At 43.2% G+C, this 25,255-nt stretch overlaps 2 protein-coding genes across 17 annotated transcripts in view; both read left to right on the forward strand.

Annotated features, from left to right (window-relative positions):
* The first annotated feature begins 321 nt into the window (after positions 1-321).
* On the forward strand, positions 322-1,284 carry LOC128333981 (insulin-like growth factor-binding protein complex acid labile subunit). Its single transcript, XM_053270179.1, has one exon. The coding sequence runs from the start codon at positions 322-324 to the stop codon at positions 1,282-1,284; it is 963 nt and encodes a 320-aa protein (XP_053126154.1).
* Positions 1,285-10,528: 9,244 nt separating this feature from the next.
* RCBTB2 (RCC1 and BTB domain containing protein 2) overlaps positions 10,529-25,255 on the forward strand; it is a 54,662-nt gene continuing 39,935 nt past the window's right edge. For 2 of the 16 annotated variants that reach the window (XM_053283739.1, XM_053283755.1), the window contains exons 1-6: positions 10,538-10,649; positions 13,040-13,226; positions 15,346-15,472; positions 17,253-17,403; positions 18,700-18,866; positions 21,300-21,458. In XM_053283739.1, the coding sequence (XP_053139714.1) occupies positions 13,216-13,226; positions 15,346-15,472; positions 17,253-17,403; positions 18,700-18,866; positions 21,300-21,458 (615 nt within the window). In that variant the 5' untranslated portion in view covers positions 10,538-10,649; positions 13,040-13,215. Of the gene's footprint in view, positions 10,650-10,879; positions 11,186-13,039; positions 13,227-15,299; positions 15,473-17,252; positions 17,411-18,699; positions 18,867-20,879; positions 20,935-21,299; positions 21,459-25,255 lie in introns of those variants that run through there. The other 14 variants (XM_053283752.1, XM_053283747.1, XM_053283742.1 and 11 more) reach the window with 14 other exon arrangements.

Genomic DNA, 25,255 nt, shown 5'->3' on the forward strand with positions numbered 1-25,255 from the left:
ACTCACTTGCCGGCGACTCTCTGGCCCTCTCAGAAACAGAAGAGGCCCCTTCCTTGTCTGGGTGAGGACATAAATGGAATATTGCTTTCACACTTTCTAGTGTTGCTCATTGGCTCTTGATAGTACATAAGACTGATTTGCTCTCCTTCCTATTATATTTTTCTAATGTTTTTATATCTGTTATCCAATAGGAATAAAAGAATGTACAGAAGGAGGCAGAAGATGCATTTCCATTACTTGATCTGGCTTTGGATCCCCCTTTTCCTTAGTGACCCTGAAACCCTAGATTCATGCCAGATCTGCTTTTGCAAAGAGGGGGCCATGTTTGTGAACTGCTCAGGAGCTCATGTGAGCTCCAGCCTAATTTTCCCTCCTGAGACAGAACACTTGGATCTGTCAAAGAGTAACTTGTATTCCATTCCAAGCAAAGGCCTAAGATCACTGTGGAAGTTAGAGGTTCTCCTCTTGAGCGGCAACTACATCAGCAAAGTTGAAGAGAAAGCCTTCATCTCCTTGGGGAGACTTCATAAGCTTGATATTTGTAGAAATGAGATCTCATTTCTTGGCAGAAGTTTTTCAGTGGGGCTCACTTCTCTCCACGAACTCACTTTAGCTTACAACAGGTTACAGGAACTGCAGTACAAAAGCTTCCAGCACTTTGAAAATCTTCAGAAGCTCAATCTGCAAAATAATAATATTTCCTCTATAGAAATAGGTGCTTTTCGCAGTCTCACCCACTTGAGGCAACTTTGTCTCCAGAATAATCAACTTCATACCCTTCACAGTGGTGTCTTTTCTATGCTGCAACACTTAGAGGTTTTGAATTTGGAAGGCAATATGATCAAAACCATTGCTCCTGGAGTCTTTATTGCCTTAAGCAGCCTCACAATACTTAACCTTGTCCAAAATGAAATTGAACATGTTCGGTTCAAAACATTATTGTCTCTCCAGACACCTGGAACTCACATCTTACTCTCAGACAATCCTTGGTTCTGCGACTGTGACCTTCAGAGAGTTTTTGCAAAGCTGCACAGTGTCAGGAGGCTGATATTGGATGACTACCAGAATGTAACATGCATGGAACCACATATCCTAAGAAGTCTTCCTTTGTCATCTGTGGACACCCAGTTGTGCATTGCTGAGACAGTGACAGTTCTTGTCATAACTTTTACAGTCTTTGTGACTGTGGTGGCTGCCATTGTAATGGCTGAGAGGAACAGAAAGAAAAGGACAGGCAAGCACTGGAGTGAAGACAGTGAGATCTCTTATGAATCACATAACTAATTGAAGTCTTGGTGGTGGTGGTAAGCTTTAGGAAATGCATTAAGCCACATATTGAAATAATTTTTTAAAAATCCATTTAGATTTTTGCTCCCCACCTCCATTTTCCAAATGCTGTCTCTCATAAATGTCCACAGCACATTTACAAAATCTGTTTTAGTGTCAGTCAGTCATCTTTATTCAGTCAATTGACCAGCAAATCAAATAAATAAAACAGCAGCACAATCAAGAAATACGTTCAAACAATCCCACCAGTTCCACCACACACCAGAGTGATCCGAATTCTACCAGCAATGTAGCAGAATTTTGCCACTGAATAAGAGACGCTAGAGTCTGTATCTTCAAGTAAGAAGTTCACTAAGAAATCGTTAGGGATACAAAAATGCCCAGGACCATCAGAAAACCAAGACAGCAAGGGCGCAATTAAACGCTTCCTGACATCTTGATAAAATTCACAGTAAATTAACACATGGGCAACTGTCTCGATCTCATTAGCATTGCAGAGACATAATCGCGCCTCTATCGGCCACTGATAAAATCTACCATAAAGTAAGGCAGGTGGCAAGGCATTAAAATGAGCTCTAGAAAAGGCCCAACAAAACTTAGAAAAGGCGATAGTAGACAAGTATGGGGCAGCAGAGAATCCTGCCCATGATTTTAAAGGCCTATATAGGATTGGAAGGAGAGCTGTCACATTCTGTAGCTCAATGAGAAAGACGTTAGGATACCAGAGCCTTTGCTGTCCGTAATCCCAGTTCCAAGAGTTGTTCAGGGTCTAACCCTATCGAAAGCAATTTGTTAATTATCCCCTAGGACCAAGTTGGTCAGGGGGAAACGATAAGAAAGAGGGATATTTGACCTACCGGCTGCAAGTGGATCTTCAGCCAGTCATTAATAATAATCCTCCAGGACCTAGTTTCCACCTTTGGAAGCCCTGCCTCTTGCCGGAGCACTGCATTAGCGGTGCATTTAGGGGTGTTAAACAGCGCTCTGATAAAACCAGATTGAATACTTTCTAATAGGGTAACATTGGTAGCCAGTGCAACTGTTTTAAAACAGGCATAATATGGTATCTCTGAGTTACCCCAGATACCAGTCTGGCTGCTGCATTTTGAACTAACTGAAGTTTCCAAACTACGTACAAAGGGAGTCCCATGTAGAGTGCATTGCAACAGTCAAGCCAGGAGATTACCAGCTGATGCACCATTGTTTTGAGATCATTCTCTTCAAGGAATGGACACAGCTGTTGAATCAGCCAAAGCTGATGGAAAGCACTCCTGGCCATAGCCTCCACCTGAGGTGATCCAGGTGAGGCCTGGATCCAAGAGCACTCTCAAGCTGCATACTTGTTCCTTCTGGGGGAGTGTAACCCCATGCAGCACAGGAAGATCTAACTCATAGCTCAGATTCCAATCCCACACAATGAGCACCTCCATCTTGCTTGGATTCAGCTTCAATTTGTTATCCCTCATCCAGCCCATTACTACCCATAGGCAGGCATTTAGGGAACTAATGTCATTTCCTAAGGTGATGGTGATGATGATGATGATGATGATGATGATGATGATAAGGAGAAATTGATTTGGGTGTAATCAGCATACTGATAACACCCTGCACCAAATCTCCTGATGACCTCACCCAGTGGTTTCATGTAGATGTTAAAAAGCATTGGAGACAGAATGGAGCCCTGAGGGACTCTATATAATAGCTCCCATTTTGAAGAGCAACCATCACCAAACTCCACCATCTGGAATCTGCCTGAGAGATACGAGCGGAAGTGCTGAATGGTGGTTGCATGGTGTATCTCTCTTTTCCCAGGGTAGTGCACACATGCAAGGCTGAAAATACAATTAATGAAAATCAAAAATTTAAACAAGTGAGACAAAGCAACAGATAAAACCAGAATAAGAAACTTCAGCAAGACTAAAGTTAGAGTTTAAAAGGCCTTGCAAAAAAAAAGAAAGGTCATTTCCCACCCAGTATCAAGTGAAAACAAAGACAGTGAAAGGCAACCCTTTCTGGAAAAACATTCCATAACCAGACCAAAATGTCTCCCTCTTTCATAGCTACCCATAGCTTAAAATAGTGGATAAACCTATGAAAAAGCTCTTATGGGGAAGCTGAGGGGAAAGCAGGCAACCCTTCAATTTTAGTCCCAGGACCTTAATAGTGTTTTGACAAAAACTGGGCATAATACAGTCTATTGAAAGTGAAATGCCCATATGCAGAGAATTCCTATAACCTTAAGAGAGCCCTGTTTCACCTCTTCCCCCACCTAAGTGTGTGCCCCTAGGCAGGAATAGGTGGGGGAAATAGAGCTCTTTTAAAACTAATCTTCTGCATGAGGGCATCATTGCACCTGCAGTGGACTGGACTGAGTGCATTTGTTTTCAGCCTACTTTCTAGTAGGTTTATGAGATCACCCGGCATTCTGTGTGTTTGTCCATGTGTCCACCCACCCCCATCAACTTTGCAACACCTGGACCAATATGAAATAAATCGGGTACAGTTGTAGGAACACCTCAACAGTGTAGTTTGCGATGATGTCATCCACCCCAATCCAAGATGGTGGACACGTAAACCTTTGAGGCGCAAGTGGGCTAACTTGTGAACCACCTAAATGGTTTGAACCAAATTTGCTACAGATGTAGGGACACATTGGGATGCCCAAAGGGTGTGGTGTGTGATGATGATGTCATCCACTCCAATTCAAGATGGTGGCCACATGAACATCTGAGGCGCAAACAAGCTAATTAGTGGACTATCTAACCAATTTAAACCAAATTAGATACAGCTGAAAGGACACATAGGGACGCCTATGAGGCATCCCTATGCCTCATTTGAGGCACAAGAACATTTGAGGCACACGTAATCTAACTTGTGGACCTCAATTTGCACCAAATTTAGTCCAGATGTAGAGGCAGTGAAAGGAAAGTAGGCTGATTAGTTCTGTTTTATTATCTGGTCATGGACTGTAATAAACTATTCATTCAGTTCTTACTAGAACAACTTGTTAAAATATCTTTATCGCTGTCTTCTCCCCACCATGGATTAAAAAAATTAATATCTTTAGTTCTATTCAAAATTAGCTCTTTAGCCCTATTCATACATAGGTGGACACAGATTTCTGTATACCTGTACATATTATTGTGTGAATGACTGTTCATTTTAAAAGTTAACCTGGATACAGGCTTCCTCAGAAGCAGGCTACAGCTAGGAAGTGTTACTGTACACGTGTGAACATAATGTGTGAATACCTGTATGTGCAAACAGTTCTGCATGTGGATACGTTCTTACGGGAATTGTATGTGTGTTGAAAAGCTTCTGGTGTGTCCAATAAAGACAATTCTAAGTGTGGTGTACTAGTTAGTGTCATTCTAGGAATTGTGTGACCCAGGCTTCAATTCTTATTCAGCCATACAACCTTCTGGATGATGGATCAGTCATAGGGATGTGCATGGAACTGGTGACTGCCAGTTCGAAGGTGGGGAGAGAGAGTTTCAAGGGCCAGGGAGGGTGCTCTTACTCCTCCGCCTTGTTTCCCCTGCCAGTACTGTGTTTTAAAATAGTCCTGTGGGGCGGCAACACGGGCATAGGCAGCGGGCACTTCTGGGCACTTCTGCCCCAGTCCTCCATGCACTGGGGCGGCAAGGATGGACGCTGTCACCCCGCGGGACTGTTTTAAAGAATAGTGCCAGCAGGGAGAACACGGGGTGGGGGTGGATGGGTAAGAGCAGCCTCCCCGGACCTTAAAGCTTTGAACTGACCGAACCACTGGACTTTTGAACTGGTTCAAAGGTCCATAAAAGGGCTTCCGAACCGGTTCGCACACATCCCTAATCAGCCACACACACTCAGCGTAACCTACCTCACTGGGTTCTTGTGAGGATAATATGCGGGGATATCATTCATGCTGCCCTGAGTTCCTTGGAAGAAGAGCAGGATAACAATGTAAAATAATACATAAAATGCTAAGTAACCTACACATTTACCCATGCACCAAAAAGCATGGAAACTGTACATTAAGGTACCTGGCAGCTTTAATTGCCACCCCATGTAAGTGGTAAACATATTCTACAATGTTGCCTATAACCTTGTAGTGCTGTTCAGGGCTTGCGTGGTGGGGGCAGTTTGGGAAGGGAGAGGAAAAATAATCTCTCCTCTCTCTGAAAATTTCCCCCACACTGCCAGTGTGGAACTTGAATGCTTGTACTGCTACATGGGCGATTTTGCTGGGGAGTGTTTTCCCTCTCCTTGATACCCCTGTATATAATGTGAGGAGGGAAGGAAGGGTTATGTTGTTGTTTTTAAAGCACATGACATGCAATCCCCTGACCCAGTGGCAGAACGAGGATGCTGGTGGCCCTTGTCCAGCTGCGGCATCCAGCACCCACCACCCAAGCCACACCTCCTGCACCTGACATCAGACACAGGGGATGTGGCCCTGTTAGCAAATGGGGCCGTGTGTCCCATTTGATGCTCCGTTTTTTAAAAGCTTCAGCCAGTGCTGGCTCCCAGCCTGGCTGGGAACACATCCCTCTGCTTTTGCAAGCTGGGAGAGGTGCTCCTGGCCGTTCTGCAAACACAGCACCAGCCAAAGTTTACTTGCAAACAGGGTGTGCAGCCCCATTTCCTAGCATGGCCACGCCCCCTGTGTCTGATGTCAGAGGTAGGGGGTGTGGCTGGGGTGCCAGGTGTGGCCCTTGGTTCTTTGAACCCCTCGTGCAATGGTGTCTCCACTACTACCCTGACCCTAATTCCCCCTCCAGTTCTGCTCTGCTGATGGCAGGGGATGAGGGAAAGGTGTCCTGCCAGCATGGGGAAAGACAGGGATGCGTGAGAGGGCACCCCTCCCATCTTGGCAGGGATGTGCTTTAAGTTTCTGTTTAGGTGATGAAAAGAGAGCTCGCTGCCCAAACTGAAGCTTAAAATGCATCCTATAATTTCCCAGGTCCTTATCCTATGTGCAACTCTTATTTACTTAATAAAGTTCATAGAAGTGACTTTAGTCTGGTTTTAAAAGGTTCTGGAGGGTTACCTGCAAAACGTTTCCCCATGTGCCTTGTAAGGTCATGCACAACTATTGGTTTGTTTTAGAATAATATATATTGTCTAGAGCTGGGTTGTGTGAACTGGCTGTAGAGTGCCAGTTAAGTCCCAAGCCAAGCAGTTCTAGAGTTGTTCAAGCCATGTCTGAGCCTGGTCAATGGCTTTAGATCAGTCTTCAACTAGTGGCAGTCTACCTTGAAGGAGTGGTATACTCCTAAATCGAGATCAGAGCAATCTCTCTATTGAGTGTAGATCCCAGGAAAGCATAGAGTAACCTCCAGTCTGTCACAACTGGACACCTCAGAATGTTTAATAAGGGCTCACTGCAGACTTCTAGTTGCTGGAGGTGTAATTTGGATGTGGGGACACTTACACATGTGGTATAAATTTAATAAAGGGTGAGGAAAGTTCCCTCATATCACTCACCTCTTCTGAGCAAACAGCCTCCCTACTGCCTTCGCCCACCAAATATCTGATTAACATGTGGCATGCGCCATAACCAATGCCTCCCTGAGCCTGCTGCTGTGCCAATCAGATGTTCAGCAGCTGGAACCAGCAAGGTAGATGGAAAGCATGATCCATACCTGGGGCCTTTATTGTGTGGGTGGGTGGGGGGAGGGAGAATTGCCCCCGGGCCACAAACATGGAGGATCCCCCATCCAAAGTATGGTTCAGTATCAATCCTTTTCATTCAAGGTAATAAAACTAATCAGTAAAAATATAACCCCAGTTATTTCAGTATTTTGGGTTTCCCCACACACACTCCATTGACTGGGCCATTGTCTCCAGTCGACAATGGTAGTCCTGTTTGACCTGCCAATTTAATCAGCATAGGGCCCATAAAGTCATTGGTTTCTCCTAGCCTGGCTGATAGCAGGGGTGTAGAAAGGTTGGTGTGGGCCCTGGGACAAAAAGTTAAGACGGACCTCTGCCCATCTTGGCCCCTCTGCCCCCCCCGCCCTTATTTTGCTCCCCACTATGTCTTTGCTGTGGAAGAATGGTCATGGTGAAAAACAAGGACGTGGTGGAAAACAAAATATTCTTGGGCAGGCCAGAGCAATCCTATGCAAATAGTATACACACACACTTCCCTGTCTCAGAAACATTTTTAATCATATATACTTACTGCAATCAACAAGCCAGCGTGGTGTATTGGCTAGAGTGTTGGACTAGGATCAGGGGGAGACCTGAGTTCAAATCCCCATTCCACCATGATACTTGCTGGGTGACTCTGGGCCAGTCACTTCTCTCTCAGCCTAACCTACCTCACAGGGTTGTTGTGGGGATAAAGATAACCATGTTCACTGCTCTGGGCTCCTTGGAAGAAGAGCAGGATATTAAAAAAATGTTTTTTAAAAAAATACCAATGCCTCTATCTTTCTTAATTTGCCCATTCTCTCTGTCACACACAAACGTCAAAGTTTTATATGGGAAACCAAGTCCCTGATTTTGCCTCAGGGTTTAGGGGTAAGCTGAACCCAGTTGCCAAGGAACATCTGCGGATGCGGAGGAAGGAAGAAGGAATTATGATTTTGCTCTGTTCTCTTTAACAAGGGTAGAATTCAAAAAGGCTATCTCTTAAGCTTATTCAGGAGTGGGGGGGGGAGGAGTGCCAGAAAGCATCCCTCCATACGCCTCTCTGCGTGACTCAGGGGCGTATCTACGGTGGGGCAGGCAGGGCACATGCCCCGGGCGCCACTTGAAGGGGGGCGCCATTTGATAAAATTAATTTTTTTAAAAATGGCCACTGAAAACACAATAGTCACCGCACATGCTCAAATGGACTCTGTGAGGCCCTAGGCCAGGCCAGGCCTCGCAGAGGCCATTTGAGCATGCGTGGTGGCCATTTTGTTTTTAGCGGGGAGATATATATATATATATATATATATATATATATATATATATATATAAAAAATGGCCACGACACATGCTAAAATGATCCCTGCGAGGCCCTAGAAGCCAGCGGGGGGGGGAATCTTTGCAGACACCCCCCACAGCCTTTAGGAAGCCCCCCGAAGGGACTACAGGTATTATTTTTAATTCAATATAATATAAATCACTGTACACATATTCAGTCTGGCACTATGTACAGAGAATCAGGGCTTGTGTATAATGAGCTGAAGCTTATGAGCTAGGATTGTATTCATTTGCTCTTACTTTGTTTCTTGTGATGAGTGAGTTAAATGTGATGTCTTATTAATGGTGATGTGATGGCTATTAATGGTGAGTTTGTCTTTGAATCAGTGTGAAATCCTTAGTATTAAGGCCCACTGGGAGTTTCTTGCTCTCTTTCTCTCATTTTAACTATCTTTCTGAAATACTAGAATATATTCCAGGCAGTGACACAGTTTACTCTGCATATCCTTTAATTATTTTCAGAGTATCTGGGAAAAGTCAAATTCTCCATTTATTTTTAAAAACTTATGTAATAGTGATGCTACAATGCATAGTAGAGAATTAGAAGGCACTTCTGTTTAGTTTTCCAAGTACACCTCCAGATAGTATTTGAGTATTTCATGAGCCCCAGAATACTGAAATTTGTAGTTTTCCAGCATTTTCTGGTCTGGCTACGTCCACTGCTAAATAGTTTTTGAAATATTAAAAGATTAATGAGCTTGACTTATATTTTTGAGCTGATATTATGGCAAAGTTATCTGAAAGATGGGTGTCAGATGTTTGGGCAGGGGGCGTGATTTCAGTGCTTGCCCTAGGCGCTATTTTCCCTAGATACGCCACTGGCGTGACTAGCTGGCTGATGCCCAGCGAGCTTGTTAGTCAGGCTGAAAGCTGAACTTGCCTGACAGTTCTCCCGCGTTGGAGAGGACTTATCTCACTTGACGCTGAGACGAGTCTTCCAGTCAGGAGCCAACAGATTGCCAACTAGTTGGGGAAGTGGGAGAGCAAAGAGTGAGCTGTCAGCCACTCCAGCAGGCCCTTTCTCCCCAGGGGCAGAGGGGCATTTGTCCCACTTTGTTCAATTAGAGCTAAGGCCCTGGCTGGAGAGTGTGCCCATTGAATCCACTTCCCATCATCTATCAGCAATGAATATTCACTGGGTCAATTAAAATTCTTGATAGGCAATATTGCCTACTCTTTCAAAATTCCACAAAAAACTATTCAGCAATGGGGGGGATTACAAAAAAGCTCCCCTCCACTACTGGGTAGTAATGCTATTATGCTATGAACTTATTTAAACACACCTTAGAAACACCAATTGTGATTGGTAGCAGGTGCATCTCCAACAACTGCCTCCTTTCCCACCTCAAACTAAGTGTAGCCAACTATTGCAATAATTTAGCAACACAAACAGTTGGCCCTTCAATCCCACCCTTTTGCTGTGAGGTGCAAAAAAGCCAGCCTAGAGTGTCTGAGAGATTATAATTCTGCAATCAACTCTGGCTTGATGGCTTCTGCCACAGTATATTTATTAGTCCTTGAGGTGTCATAAAACTCTTTGCTGTGTTAGCTGCAACACAGGGACCCCTCTGGAAGATCCTGCTTGACACCTCCTTGGCCAGCAACTGCCTATGCCTGTGTTATATTGGGCAACAAGAATAACAGGCAAAGTTCAAGCAGGCCTATCAAAAACAACAAACAGTTTCTATACTAAACCCCCTTTTTTTTTTAACCTATTGGGCTCCTGTAGTTGTCTTGCGGCTTTGGCTAATGGGTAGTTTTATTCCATAGATAATGGAATAATGCAGTAACAAACTGATTCCCGTTGATACAGAATATAACAACCACTTCCAACAATCTCCATTTTCTAATATTCACACAGATGTGGAGGATGCCAGACAGCACATTGTCTGTGGATAGGCTTTTGCTGAAGCTTCAAATTTTCCATCTGTGTTTTGGAAACAGTCAGATCTTTGCCTTTCAATAATAAGCTCTTAACATACTGTTAATTCTGATTTCAGTATATATGGCTTTTTGAAAGATTATATTCAAATTTAAGGGGGAAATACATGGACATAGGATGCAACGAGAAGAAGGGGGGTTGCTCAACATTCTGCCCCCAGGGCCTTTCAGTCTCTTAAAAAGACCCTGCATGGAGAAATTGCGGTTGGGGGCTTCGTTTCCCCAGGACCACAGGCAGCGCCCCACAGAAAGCACGACCGTCAGAACGCGTTTGTTTCTGTGGGAGGCGCTAAACGTTGTGCGGAGTCGCCCCGGACCCTCCTCCCTTGTCCGTCCCTTTGCGACTAAGGCGGCGCTTGTGTGAAGCCAGCCACCTCTTCTTTTCTTTCCTGTCGTCCTCCTCCTCATCCCAGGAGGGACCGCTATGGTTGCGCAACTGCTTCCTTTGCCGGTGAGAGAAGGTAAGCTAAGCTTTGGCTGATAGAAGGAGGAAAATAAGTCGCCACACACGCAAAAGGGGATGCGCCGCTGGGAAACTGTTCCAGCCAGGGAGCGAGGAAGCGTTTGGCTGGGAAGGCACGATTGTTTCCATGATTCCATCAAACGCGGGCGGCGGGGGGGGGGGGCACGGTAGTGGAGGGGGGAGGAGCAGAAGAAGAGCGCAGGCGCCTCCTTTGCAAGCAGCCTTTGACGGAAATGGGCGAAGGACAGCAGGAGCCAATTAACAGGAAAAGGACGAGAGAGGCGGCGGCACGACCACTCAAGGGCCTGCTGCTGTCCGCGGGGTACGGACGACGGGAGGCACCGTTTATGGCAGGGGAGGGAGCACTGTTGGGAAGCACGGAACTGGAAGAGTTAACGTGGCATCACCTTCAAGGTGCTCAGGAGCCCGCGAAGGTGCGGAACGGCGGGAGTCAACCCGTTGCTTGCGTCTGCCCTGACTCAGCCCACTCATGCCGTGCCAGGATTCTCACACCCTTCTGGGCCCTGAATAAGGGTAATGCTGCCCGTGGGGTGAACGGACGCATGGAGTAATAGGATGATGGGGTGTGAGTGCACCAGTTATGCAGGGGGAACATGGTCAGTGTCTGCTTATAGCTGAAGAAGAAATGGCACGTGGGGAATCCTTACAGGGGTGCTTTACTGTGGTAGCTGCTGCCATGTCAGTTTCAGAACCCCATAACAACCCGATTCAGTGTACAGGAATTCTTTTACTCTCAAATTAGTGCAGGTGCATGTTGCCTAATGTAAATGTGTGCCTGTGCCAACATAGTTGTTAACCACAAAACCACCACCGCCACCCACACCTTTGTGCCCGGTTGCTCTGGAAATAAAATGCATTTCACCCATGCATGTGCACACACACACACACACACACACCCCTCCTCCTGAAATTTCATGCTTTCGGTCTTCATGCTTATTTTAATTTTCTTGTATGCTTAAGTGTAGGATTGGGATGGGTCTACCTTTCTGTTACACCTAGACTTAGTACAATGTTTCCAAAATGTTTGATTCTATGGGGTACAGGTCTGCCTCATCCCCCACCAGACTGAAAATGTTGGTACACTTTACCTTGTACTTACACACAGTAGTAGGTGAGGCCCATCATTCACTGGGCAAAGTCATTTTGCACACTTATAGGAAAGTTCACTAAATTAAATATATGTAGTTTTGTTTTGTTTTTTAAATTAATGTGCTGGCAAAAGGGAAGTAAAATAATAGTTTGAAATTTGGGTTTTAGTTTCAGCCACTATTCATTTTATTGAATAATGACCATATATGGTAAATTTGAATATAGCAAATGTGAATCTGAAAAAGATCTTTTGCTTCTCTTGGGCATGATGTCATTTTTGAATTATTGACCTGATTACTGAGTGGCCTTGTGGTAGCAAGCATAAATTGTTCCCTTTGCTAAGCAGGGTCCACCCTGGTTTGCATTTGGATGGGAGACTTAAGATGTGAGCACTGTAAGATATTCCCCTTAGGGGATGGAGCTGCTGTGGGAAGAGCAGAAGGTTACAAGTTCCCTCCCTGGCATCTCCAAGATAGGGCAGAGAAAGACTCCTGCCTGCAACCTTGGAGAAGCCTCTGCTAGTCTATGTAGACAATACTGAGCTAGATGACGCAATCTGACCCAGTATAAGGCAGCTTCCTATGTTCCTATGTAAAAAATTGTTCAGAACAATAGCAATTAAAATATGATTATTCAGAATTTCCTCTAAAACATTTTAAATAATATTTAAACTATTAAGCAAGCATATTCCAGTGTAAAAAGTAGTTCATTCCGCTAATTTAAGTGGCAGGATTTTTAATGCAAAAGTTGGTATCTGTAGGTAATCAGGAAGTATTACTTTATTTTGCACAAACAAACTCTTCAAAACATATAATAGAATTGTTAATATATGTAATAGAATTTTTTGTTAATGTGCTTGCAAAAGGGAAGTAAAAGAACAGTTTGGAATTTGCTTCCAACATTAATTTTATTGAACAATTACCATATACAGTATGGTAAATTTAAAGCATAGTAAATTTGAGAAAGTTCATCTGCTTCTCTTGGGCATGATGATGTTTTTGAATTATTGATCTAATCTTATGACTTTATTTCACATGAACCAACCAGTATATGATATAATAGATTTTCAATTTGCCCCCAGAGCAATGGACAGGAATCTTTTCATCAACAGGCAGTGAATATACATCAGTGCAGTGCAGCAGATTACTTTTGCACCATGTGTGCCTGCATATATATGTTACAGTGTTTACTGTGAGACAAATTGGAAGGATGCTTTCGTCATAAAGCAGCAGCCTTGAATCGGAGCTTTAAAAACTACTTCATCTGCTACATTTACAGGAGAGTGAGATTATTCACTGCCATATCTGAGGACATGTCATACATGATTATTTTTAATCATCAGATGATAACAGAGAGAGGTTCAGAGATCATCCTAATGTGTGCTTTTGCTGGATTATTGCTCTAGACTACTGAAATGGCATAGATCTGTGGGATCCTTGAACTGGGAGGTGCTTATGCTAAAAAGGTAAGGGTGGTTCTTTGGCTCCCTACAAAATGCCATGGCATTTTATTGGGCAAAAAAGAAATGCTTTTTTTCTGTGTGTGTTGACATGACATAAAAAGAAACTGACTTCCAAGGACAAGATGATGTGGGCAAACATGCCCTAATGTGCTTTTACTGGATTATTCCTGTAGGCTACGGACATGGCTTAGATTTGTTGGCAGAACTACATACAGTAGCATAGACCTGTGTCTTCAAATGTGGGTTGCCCCCAAACACTGATAAAGTGTGTGTATGTTGGTGGGGTGATTTCAAACATTAGCCGTTCATTTTTGGTCCCAGAGTCCAGTTGGCACAAAAATGGCTGAGGGCGGGGGGTATGATGGAAGAGTATCAGGAGACACCTGTTCCTGCTCATTGTTTTACCACTTGTAATGGCCCTTGTACCCCCACCAAATATGTTTAGCAGTGATTGTTGTCTGAAGACACTGGCCTGTTGCAAATAGTTCTGCCCTAAGAAACAGTGTCTTTAAAAGTATGGATGGAACCGATCTAAATGTCTGCTGAATGGAGTCTTCCCTGTGGCATCTGTGGTTCAGTCCCTAATTATTGACTTTGGGTGGCATTTAACCAATATGAAAAAGCCATTATCTTCAGCAGAAATGCTGATCTTGCAAGTCTGCCGGGATGAAGACTCCAAATGGTAATGCAGTGTTTTTTGTGGTGCAAGTTCCTGTAATTTATAACTCAATGCATTGGAAACTGTTGTGCAGTTATGAAAAACATTCTGGACTCTGCAGCAACAGGGGGTCTGGTTACACAGTAGCAACAAGAACAACCAGTCTCAACGGCTGATAATAATTTGAGTGAGGAGTTTTTTTGATCTGCCTTAGGCAAGATCAAAAGGAGCTCCTGGCTACTGCCTTCATGCTGCCAGTAGGCTGATGCTATAAAACAATTTTTAGCCCATTAACAGTTAAAACTATACAGTAATTTGTGGATCAGAATAACTATATTTCTGTATAGTATGTACTAAGTGGAAAAGTTTATAATAAAGTTTATATTATGTTATAATTATAATATAAAAGTTTATAAAATAGTATGTACTAAGTGGAAAAGTTTATAATTTCCACTAAGTACTAAGTGGAAAAGTTTATAATTTCCACTAAGTACTAAGTGGAAAAATTTATAATTTTCAAACTTGATTGTTGCAGTTTATCTTGCTGTCAGTCTTTGAACTAGGAAGATTACCAACCTATCTTTTTAAAATAATTTAACAACCAGAGAGTAAGCCCTTGTCTACTCATGTGGCAGAATCCTGAGGTGGTAGAGTGGAATGGACCACTTAAACCTACAGATGGGGAAGGTGATTTTCGAACGCTCATCCATAGGAAAAAAAAACCCTTCCAAGCTGAAGAACAAACAATCAATACACGTGGAATAAAGCTTATGTAGCCCAGTCCACTGTTTCCTCTAAGGCATGCGCACATGCTCACAAGTTTTCTGATGTCTGCTCAGTTAATTTTCGATCCCACTCAGGTTGAATTAGGAAGGCCCCACTCTAAATGCAGGTGCGCACACAGTGCCTTGATACTGCTGCCCAGAACAAAACTCATTCCGCACAGAGATGAAAAGAATTAGAGGGACCAGTGCCCCAGTCCTGCTGTGGTACTTTTCAACATGCAGAGGAATATTTCTGGGATGGGATATTAAAACTATTTTTAAAAAGTGTTTTTCCTTCCCCTACAGCCTGATGCAGTCATGTTCTTTCTACCACCTCATTCAACTGCATGTGTTGACTAGGTCTACATCTAGTTGAGTCTGGTGTAACTTTGGTGTGAAATGTTTAGAAGCAAGATAGTAGATACAGAATTTGTTGTCTCATTATTTGATTTAATCTGTCATCTGGCATGCTTCTTCTCCCTGAAGTTGTTTGTTTTTTCTTTCCCAAGTCTCTTTGAACCTTGCTTTTCAAACCCTCTTTTAATATTTATTATAATTTATAGAACTACTATTTCAAATGAATTTAGTATTTATTCTGAATTAGTTCTAAAACCAAATGAACAGAAGCTTTTTAAAAACTTTAATTTTGTAAAGCTTTCTCTGTCTGCAGATTATGCAATATACTTCTTTAAAAAATCAGGATGCTGGATGTTGGGAAATGGCCAATATTTGCTCTCCGCTCTCAAGAGGAGCTGAAGTTAATTCGTCAGGCTTGTGTATTTGGCAGTGCTGGCAATGAAGTATTATATGCAACTGAAAATGATGAGGTAACTGTTCTGACGTATGACTTTATTTATTATTTCTCTGTGTAAACCGCCCTGAGCCATTTTTGGAAGGGTGGTATAGAAATCGAATAAATAATTTAATTTTTTTAAAAAATTGAAACACTTCAACCTATATTCATTCCAATTCATTCAAATCAACAGTTCAATACAAATCCATGCAATATACTTATAATATGATCCAAGAAAACCATATAGATATTAGAAGACCACCACTAGAAGTTAAACTTTTTTTAACATATCAAAATGCTCATAGCTTCCATGCTTCATGAATAAGGTCAGAATTGCCTCGGGCACACTCTAAATAAACAAAAAATAATTTCCCAGATGTGATAAAATTGTGATTCATTTCTCTGGTTTTTCATTATCTTTAGCTTATCTGAATTTTTCCCTAAAACTCCCTACAACCATACTTTATTGTATCATCTCTCCACATTTAAATTATCTAGCAGTTTCCATTGCTGTGCCACAATTGCTTTGATACCTCTGCAAATTCATATAATTCTTTTTAAAAGTAATTGATAGCGTGACTAGGTTCTTCAAGGGCTGATACCATATAATTGGCAAATAAATTCAATAGATATATGTTATTTCCTAGTTTAACTCCTTTAATTAGGCTATTCGTACGCAATGCAATCGCTAAGGTTTCTAATGCTAAGTTAAATAGTAGAGGTGACAAGGGGCATCCTTGTTTAGTACCCCTAGACATTGAGAACCATTCAGAGTCTGAATCCTGGAGCGCCAAACCTGTTTGAATGCTGGCATTTGAGTCGGCTCAATGGGTGGTGGTGGTGGGTGCCTTTAAAGAAGAAGTAATGCGCTCCTTACCTGTTTGCTCCCTCCCCACTGCTCCCCCACACACACACACACCGGCACTCGAGTTTGAAAGATGTGCAGGGCTGCAGCCTTCCTTCCTGCTGCCTTGATCAGCATGGGCATGCCTGTGCCTGGGGCGCACAGGTGCTGGCCATTTGCAGGGTGTGCTGACCGTGCAAATGGTCGGTGCATGTGAGGCTTAGCCATGTGTGTGCCAACGCTGATCAGGTTTGCAGGAAGGAAAGCTGCATCTCTTTCAAACTCGAGCACCAGCAGGGGGTGGGGTGGGGGATGGCAGGAAGGAGGTGAACAGGTAAGGAGCACCTTACTTGTTCTTTAAAGGCACCCCCTATGTAGGCCACCCCAGGAAGTGCACGAACTGTTCATGCACATCCTTAGCAACAGGATTTCTAGGGCGTGGGGCTTCAGGGCCTTGCCTAGCACCTACTCTTTTTCCCCATGATGGCAGAAAGTATATGTAGAAAAATATGTAGACTAATAAAGTTTCATAATTGTACAGAGTACAATATTTTAATTTTAATTTAATAGCATACTTAGAGCTATTATGAGCCGCTGGTGGCGCAGTGGTAAAACTGCTGCCCTGTAACCAGAAGGTTACAAGTTCGATCCTGACCAGGGGCTCAAGGTTGACTCAGCCTTCCATCCTTCCGAGGTTGGTAAAATGAGTACCCAGAATGTTGGGGGCAATATGCTAAATCATTGTAAACCGCTTAGAGAGCTCCGGCTATAGAGCGGTATATAAATGTAAGTGCTATTGCTATTGCTATTGCTATTAGAGGGCAGAATTAAGATCAAAAATATCTGCAAAAAGCTCCTTCATATTAATTGAGGAGTCACTGTACATATGGTTGGGCACATGTTATATTTCCACTCTTAAATGCTACTATAATAATGGTGTTTCTGTACTAATAATATCATTGTGTAACAGGTTTTTGCACTTGGCACAAACTGCAGTGGCTGTTTGGGGATTGGTGATACACAGAGCAGCATTGAACCCCGAAGATTAGATATTTTATGTGGTAAAAAAATAGCCTGTCTCAGCTATGGAAGTGGGCCTCATGTTGTTGCAGCTACTACTGGTAAGCGGTATGTTTCTAAATGTGCTTGTACCTGTCTAATACTATGATAGGGATACTTAAGTCTTAACTGCGAGAGAAAAGCAGGGCCTACTTTTTGCACTCATAAGGAATGAAGCTTAGTGGCATCTTCCAGCCACTTCTGATCTGAGGAGTCACCGGGGCGGCAAGGAGGTGCACTGCTGCCCCGCCGGACCGTTTTTAGAGGCAGCGCCGGTGGGGGAAATGTGGCGGGAGGAGTAAGAGCACCCTCCCCCATCTTTAAAGAGACCCACACACACACCTTCAAAGCGCCAGGCGCCGGTTCCTTGCACACCACTAGAAGCCAGTTGTGCAGACTGTATAACCTGAATTGGTTCCAAAGAGGTAGCTGGGCTGGGGGTGGGGAGTAGCTAGCACAGAACTGGTGAAGCATTTTATCTATGGTGAAGCATTTCGTTTCCTTAGTTTAAAGGCATCTGTGTGCCATTATTTAAGAACCCTATCATCTGGTAAAAATGTTTGTTCCAAAGCAGAAGGAATTTCAACAAGCATATCCCTACTGTTGAGATAGGTTGCAAAGAAGAAGTGTCAGAAGCAGCTCGGGAGTTCATAGCAGTTATGACAACTATGGGCGTTTCCCAAGTGGTCTCAGGTCCGACACATGTTGCTGGTTGCATGCTCGATTTGGTTTTTTGTTCTGATCAGGGAGATGTTCTGTGGGTAGGGACTCCTATGATTTCTCCATTGTCATAGACAGACCACCAGCTGGTGAAGGTTCAGCTTGCAGGCACTAATCACCTCTGCAGGGGTGAAGGGCATATTAGGATGGTCCGCCTGAGGGGGCTATTTGATCCAATAGGATTCCAAGAAACCTTGGACGATCTTGTTGACACAATTGGAATAATGAGCTCACTTGGGTGATAAACGCAATTGCTCCTAAGTGTCTTCTCTGATCCGCTTCTAAACTAACTCCATGGAGCTGAAGCAGTTAGGTAGATGACTAGAGTGCAAATGGAGAAGAACTTGACTCGAATCTGACCAATTGCAGCACAGAGCATAATTGAAGACCTATGCTCTGGCAATATGTGTGGCAAAGAAGCAATTCTTCGCTGCGTGTACTGTGTCCACAGGTTCGCGTCCAGTGGAATTATCGAGGGTGGTGAGGGAATTATACAGACATGGCTTTTATTATCAAGCAGGGAGATCCTCCACCATTACTTAACTTCAGCTCTGTCATTAAGAAAATTATGGTTAATTTATAATGTCATTAGCTTCAATATAACCTTTTAAAAGCTTTTCCTTTTCTTTTTTAAATAGAAGGAGAAGTGTATACCTGGGGTCATAATGCTTACAGCCAGCTGGGAAATGGAACAACCAATCATGGTTTAGTTCCTTGCCAAGTTTCCACCAACTTGGTAAACAAAAAGGTGATTGAAGTTGCTTGTGGCTCACATCATTCTATGGTGTTAACATCTGATGGTGAGGTAAGAAACGCAATAATAAATTTGTGCAAGGGGCTTTTGAAGTTTATATGGAGTACAAGACTGGGAAATAACGCCTCATTAGATAAAACTGGATTGTAACGTTAGTACTGATAACCATCTATACAGTCACTAGTAGTTGGTGAAACTCGTTCTGGAGCACCATGACTAACACCTAATGACTATAAAAAGAGCACAATACCTATTTACCACCTTTTAACAAACATCTGCTGTGCCTGCACATATGTGTATTCCATTTTTGCTGTATGTCTTCCTTGAAGTGCTCTGGAAGCTTTTGCAAACACATTGGGCTTTCAATAAGTCCTCAGAGTTGTCTGCTGAAAATTGGTGCTTGGAGAGGGTTAGGGTGCTGATGTAGCCATTCATGATACGCAGGGTGTTGTGTTGCCAGTCTTGGCTGCACTCCTGTACCCTCATATTTCTGATTCTTGGCACCCTCATATTGCCCAGACTCTGGCTCATAAACCTGTCTTAACTCCATTACTTTCTTCTGAATACCCTAACATTGGCACTGTCTCTACCTGTGGCCAGCTTCCTGGCTACCTTATTTAAACAGCATGGCTATTGTTTGCACCCATATGGAAGTAATTTCCTCCATTTAAGCCAAGTACATAGTCACAAAGTGTGGTCTCAGTGTGGTGTGGGAGTGGAAGCAAAAGATGGGGGTGGAAAGAAGCAGGTGGTTTAATCCACCTAGATATTCATCTTGCTGGTACCCAAAGAGGTTGAAAGATGCATGTATGTCGATCATTGTCTTGCCTGATGTGCCTTTAGAAAACAGAGCTTATAGAAGTTTAACTGACTTGGCACTGAAAGGTTGTGGGATATTTTTCTGTGGATAGTGAGTAGTATTACTACTATGCTGACTGATGGTGTTAGAAAAGGGGTGTTTGCCTCTGATCTAAGCAGTAGGGACGTGCACGGAACTGCAGCAGGGAGGCTCGAAGGCTGTGGGGGTGCCGCTTTAAGAGTGGGGGAGGCTGCACTTACCCCTTCCATTGCTTTCCCCCCACCGGCGTTGGTTTCTCTAACAGCTAATGGGGGGGCAGCATACCTCCCTGCCAGCCCATTGCCCCCATGGTGCATCTGGAACTTCTGGCCATATCTGGCCAATGAGGGCAAACTGAACAGGAAAATGTAAGATATTCCTTTTTAAAAGATGCATGATATATTAAGAATATTGTAAGGCCTGTGTCACCTGAAACCCCCTCCCCCATTTTCTAGTTGTTTTCAGCAATTTGTGTCTGAAGACACAAAGGGTAGTTCTGCTTTAAGTAATATGCATTTTTGCCCAAATAATCCATAGGAATAAATGCAGTCTCTAGGCTTGACTCAACATTCTTACATAACAATTGACATCTAATACATTAGATGTCAAGGGCACAGTCATTATGCAATCTGGGGAAGCTGTACTCACCTACAACATCTGCAAGTCCTGCCTCAGTGCTGATGCACTCTGAAACTCCACCAACCCCGCCTCCCAAGGTCACAGCATTTGTCTGTAGAGCACCCCAGCATTTTAATTAGGGCGAGGGGTGGAATCTCTCCATGGCAAAAGTGTTTGTCTCTGCAGACAAATATTGTAACCGTGGAGAGCGGGGGAAGCTGGGTTTCAGAGCGTGGGGACAGGGCTTGTGGACATGCAGCCAGGGATGCTGTTTGTGAATACAGCTTTTCCAGGTGCCATAATGACTGAACAGGACTGAACCATTTTCCATAGTTGCAGAACTTCCTTCTCTTCAGTTTGAACAGACATAAGCCCTATTCAGACATTATGTTGTACGGGCATTCAGGTGTCTGTACACATGTACGTGCTTTTGTGTGAGGACTGTATGTGTGTTCATGTTAAAAGTTAACCTGGGTACAGGCCTCATTAAATGCAGGATATGTGCACTGAAAGTAATATGTGAATAACAGTACAAATGTACTGATCTGCACGTGTGTACAATGCACTCAGATTGTATATGTATTGAACATAACACATGTATTTTTCAGGGAGGATGCTATGAGCAGAAGTCTGATTTTGAGTCCTTTCTTGGGGGAAATCCATGTGGGTAACCATTGTAACATGTTTTCATACGTTTGCTAGCTGCAAGTGTTTTTGAAAGTGCTCCTGCAGAGGCTGATGTTATATTAGAAGAGCTCCTTCTTTAAAAGGTTTTTTTTAAAGACTTCTATCTTTCCCTCCTAATGCTGTCCATTTATATGCTGATGAAATTTGGGGGTTGCTATATTCTGAACCTTTCTTCTTAACAGAAAGAAAAGTAGTTACCACATAATATATAAGAAAATGATTTCCTTGGCCTTAACCTACTCAGATTTTGTGTATGGGGCTATATAACCTGACATTTCTCTCAAACATGGGGTTCCAACAATATGTTAAGGTTTCAGCCTATTACTGGCTCCTCTTTACAGGTGTATACATGGGGCTATAATAATTCGGGGCAAGTCGGATCTGGCTCAACAGCCAACCAGCCAATTCCTCGAAGAGTTACTAGCTGTTTACAGAATAAAATAGCAGTAAATATTGCTTGTGGCCAGATGTGCTCAATGGCTGTGGTAGAGAATGGGGAGGTAAGCTTATTCTTCATAATTATAAGGTTAGTTGTTTTGATGATGCTTTGTATATGCGTTGTATATAAAAATATGTTTCTGATGCGTTTTACGTTGCCAGCTAAATTGAAAGCACATGCCTTTTCAGCGATTGCAATGGGCAATGTTGCCAATTAAAGATAGATGCTTAATTTACAGAATACTTTTATCTGATGGATTGTTCTCTTCAAATAACTAGATTTATTTATTTATTTATTTATTTATAACATTTCTATACTGCCCCATCCAAAGGCTCTGGGTGGTACACAACAAGTAAAAAGCAAAGGCAAACACCATTTAAAACAAGCTACTTAAAACAATGTAAGAACAAATTTAAAACAATTCAGAATCATTTAAAACCAACTGAAATACTTAAACAATTAAAAAACTTGAAGACTAGGTCAGACAAGTAAGTCTTTAGGGCTCTCTTGAAAGCCAATGAGTCTAAACTATGAATATCTGCTGGGAGTGAATTCCACCGACCAGGAACAGCTACAGAGAAGGCCCAGTTCCAAGTCACTACAAGATGTGCTGGTGGTAACTGGAGACAGATCTCTCTGGAAGACTTCAGCATCTGATGGGGCGCTCTCAAAGAAGGCGCTCTCTAAGGTAACCTGGACCTAAGCTGTCCAGGGCTTTAAAGGTAATAACCAGCACTTTGAATTTTGCTCAAAAAATATTGGCAGCCAATGCAACTTTTTGAGAACAGGCCTAATGTGGTCTCTCCAGGCTACCCCAGAGACGAGTCTGGCTGCTGCATTTTGGACTAACTGAAGTTTCCGAACGACATACAAAGGCAACCCCACGTAGAAAGCATTGCAATAGTCCATCCTGGAGGTTACCAGTGGATGCACCACTGGTTTGAGATCGTTCTCTTCAAGGAATGGACACAGCTGTCAAATCAATCGAAGTTGATGGAAAGCGCTCCTGGCCATATCCTCCACCTGGGATACCAGGGAGAGGGCTGGATCCAAGACCACTCCAAGGTTATGTATCTGTTCCTTCTGGGGGAGTGTAACCCCATTCAGCACAGGAAGATCTAGCTCATCCCTCAAATTATGATTTTTCTTGGATTCAGCTTCAACTTGTTGTCCCTCATCCAGCCCATTACTGCCTGTAGGCAGGCATTTAGGGAGTGAATACCATTTCCTGATGATGAGGAGGAGGAGGAGAAGGAGGAGTAATAGATTTGGGTGTCATCAGCATACTGATAACACCCTGCACCAAATCTGATGACTTCATCCAGTGGCTTCATGTACAGGTGAAACTCAAAAAATTAGAATATCGTGCAAAAGTTCATTAATTTCAGTAATGCAAATTAAAAGGTGAAACTGATATATGAGATAGACGCATTACATGCAAAGCGAGATAAGTCAAGCCTTAATTTGTTATAATTGTGATGATCATGGCGTACAGCTCATGAGAACCCTAAATCCACAATCCCAGAAAATTAGAATATTACATGAAACCAATAAAACAAGGATTGTAAATAGAACAATATCGGACCTCTGAAAAGTATAAGCATGCATATGTATTCAGTACTTGGTTTGGGCCCCTTTTGCAGCAATTACTTTAAGGGCTAAAACCATCATTGACACCCTCCATAAGGAGGGAAAGCCTCAAAAGGTAATTGCAAAAGAAGTTGGATGTTCCCAAAGTGCTGTATCAAAGCACATTAATAGAAAGTTATGTGGAAGGGGAAAGTGTGGAAGAAAAAGGTGCACAAGCAGCAGGGATGACCGCAGCCTGGAAAGGATTGTCCTGGAGAGGATTGTAATTTTTCGAGTTTCACCTGTAGATGTTAAAAATCATTGGTGATAGAATGTAGCCCTGAGGGACACTATATAATAGATTCCATTTCGAAGAACATCCGTCACCAAATTCCACCATCTGGAATCTGCCCAAGAGATAGGAGTGGAACCACTGCAAAGCAGTGCCTCCTATCCCCAACTCCCCCAGGCAATCCAGAAGGATACAATGGTTAATAGTATCAAACGCCGCCAAGAGATCCAAAAGAACCAATGGAGTTCTGTTGATTCCCTGGTAATCCATCAGGCCGACCAATGCCATCTCAACCGGTGTTCCCTCTAACGGGAAATCCCAGATGTTGACTACAACTCCCATAATCCCCAAGCAAAAGCTACTGTATCTGGGGATTCTGGGAGTTATAGTTAACAATATCTGGGATTCCCTGCTAGAGGGAACAGTGATCTCAACCCTATTGCCTGCTCTAAAGCCAGGCTGAAATGGATCTAGATAATGGGTTTCCTCCAAAATTGCCTGGAGCTGGTTAGCCACCACTCTCTCAATCACCTTGCCCAACCAAGGGAGACTGGAGACCAGCCTATAACTAGCCACCACTGAGGGATCTAGGGGAGGCTTCTTAAGAAGTGGTCTAATCATTGCCTCCTTCAAACAAAGAGGCATCCTACCCTCCCTCAGTGATGAGTTAATGATATTAACTAGGCCATCTCCAACAATTTACCTGCTAGTTAGATGCAGTCAAGTTGGGCAAGGATCCAGAGAATAAGTGGTAGGCTGCCCTGCCCAAAGCAGCTTGTCCACATCCTCAGGCATCACAGACTGAAACTGATCCAATCTAATACTGCAAGAGGGATTGCTGGCCACCACCTTAACAGACTCTGCAGAAACAGGGGAGTTCCAATTGGCCCAAATACAGGAGATTTTGTCCACAAAGAACCCATTAAAAGCATTATAGCAGAACATAGTCTCTGGAGACTGGTTTGAACTGGAAGGAGCCTGAATCAAACTCCTCACAACCCAGGACAACTTCGCTGAACACAAACCTACAGATAACAGTTTCTCAACAACGACGGTAGTGCTTCCTCCTGTTGTAAACCAGGAACAACTTTGATTTCTTCAGGATAAATGTTCTCTCCTCTACCCCACCACCACCGTGGTCTCTGTATTTTTGGGCAGAATTTGAGAGGAACTTTGAGCTTTGACTTTCCCCCACTCTTAAAAAATGTTTTACACCTTCCCAGCTTCTTGCCCACCACTCTAACATCCACTGTACCACAGGGGAGAGGGTTTCAGGAGATATGAGAAGAGGTTAGGGCTGGCCTTAGTGAAGATTACTGTGTCCTATGCCTTGAGCTGGGATTTTTCAGGCACATAGCAGTAAGACTGTGACAGAACTGACTGGATTCCTTGCCTCTCTCTTCTCTCCACTTCACCATTAGCGAGGAGTTCTAGTCTCAGTACTGGAGATTCCAAATCAAAGACAGAGACACCCAAAGACAGCCCAGAGGAGAAATATCTAGCACATCTACTCTTTGCATACATTTTTATGTGAAGCTATTGGTTGAGAGAAATTGTTTAGAGTTTGGTTGTGGTGTTGCTAGTATGTTGCCAGTTTGCTTGTTTCTCTGATCTAAGTGGGTTCCCTGAACAGGTGTCTAGGCTAGTGTGAGCTGATGATAAATACAGACAACTCAGAGAAAGATGGTTTGGGACCTGCGTAAACTGAGAGATGGGAGTCTGCCTGTCAAAAACAGGGTTGTAATGTCTCTGAAGGACCAATTTTGTAGGTTGGGAGTATTCCTTGATCTGACCTTGTTCCTAGACACATACAATGACTGTAGCAAGGAGGGGTTTTGACAAGCTTTGACTCCCTTTTGAATTGCTCCTTCCTGGAGAACCAGAGCTTGGCTACTTATATATGTTATATATGTCTTGGTAACTTCTCATTGCAGTGGAGTTGCCCTTGAAGACTGTTTGGAAGCTGCAATAAGTGCAGAATATGGCAGCCCATTTAT

Source organism: Hemicordylus capensis, chromosome 1, assembly GCF_027244095.1.
Source record: "Hemicordylus capensis ecotype Gifberg chromosome 1, rHemCap1.1.pri, whole genome shotgun sequence".
NCBI lineage: Eukaryota > Metazoa > Chordata > Lepidosauria > Squamata > Cordylidae > Hemicordylus > Hemicordylus capensis.

What these genes read in the sequence shown, in the direction of transcription:
- LOC128333981 (XM_053270179.1), top strand. Translation starts at nt 322, where the DNA reads ATGTTTGTGAACTGCTCAGGAGCTCATGTGAGCTCCAGCCTAATTTTC.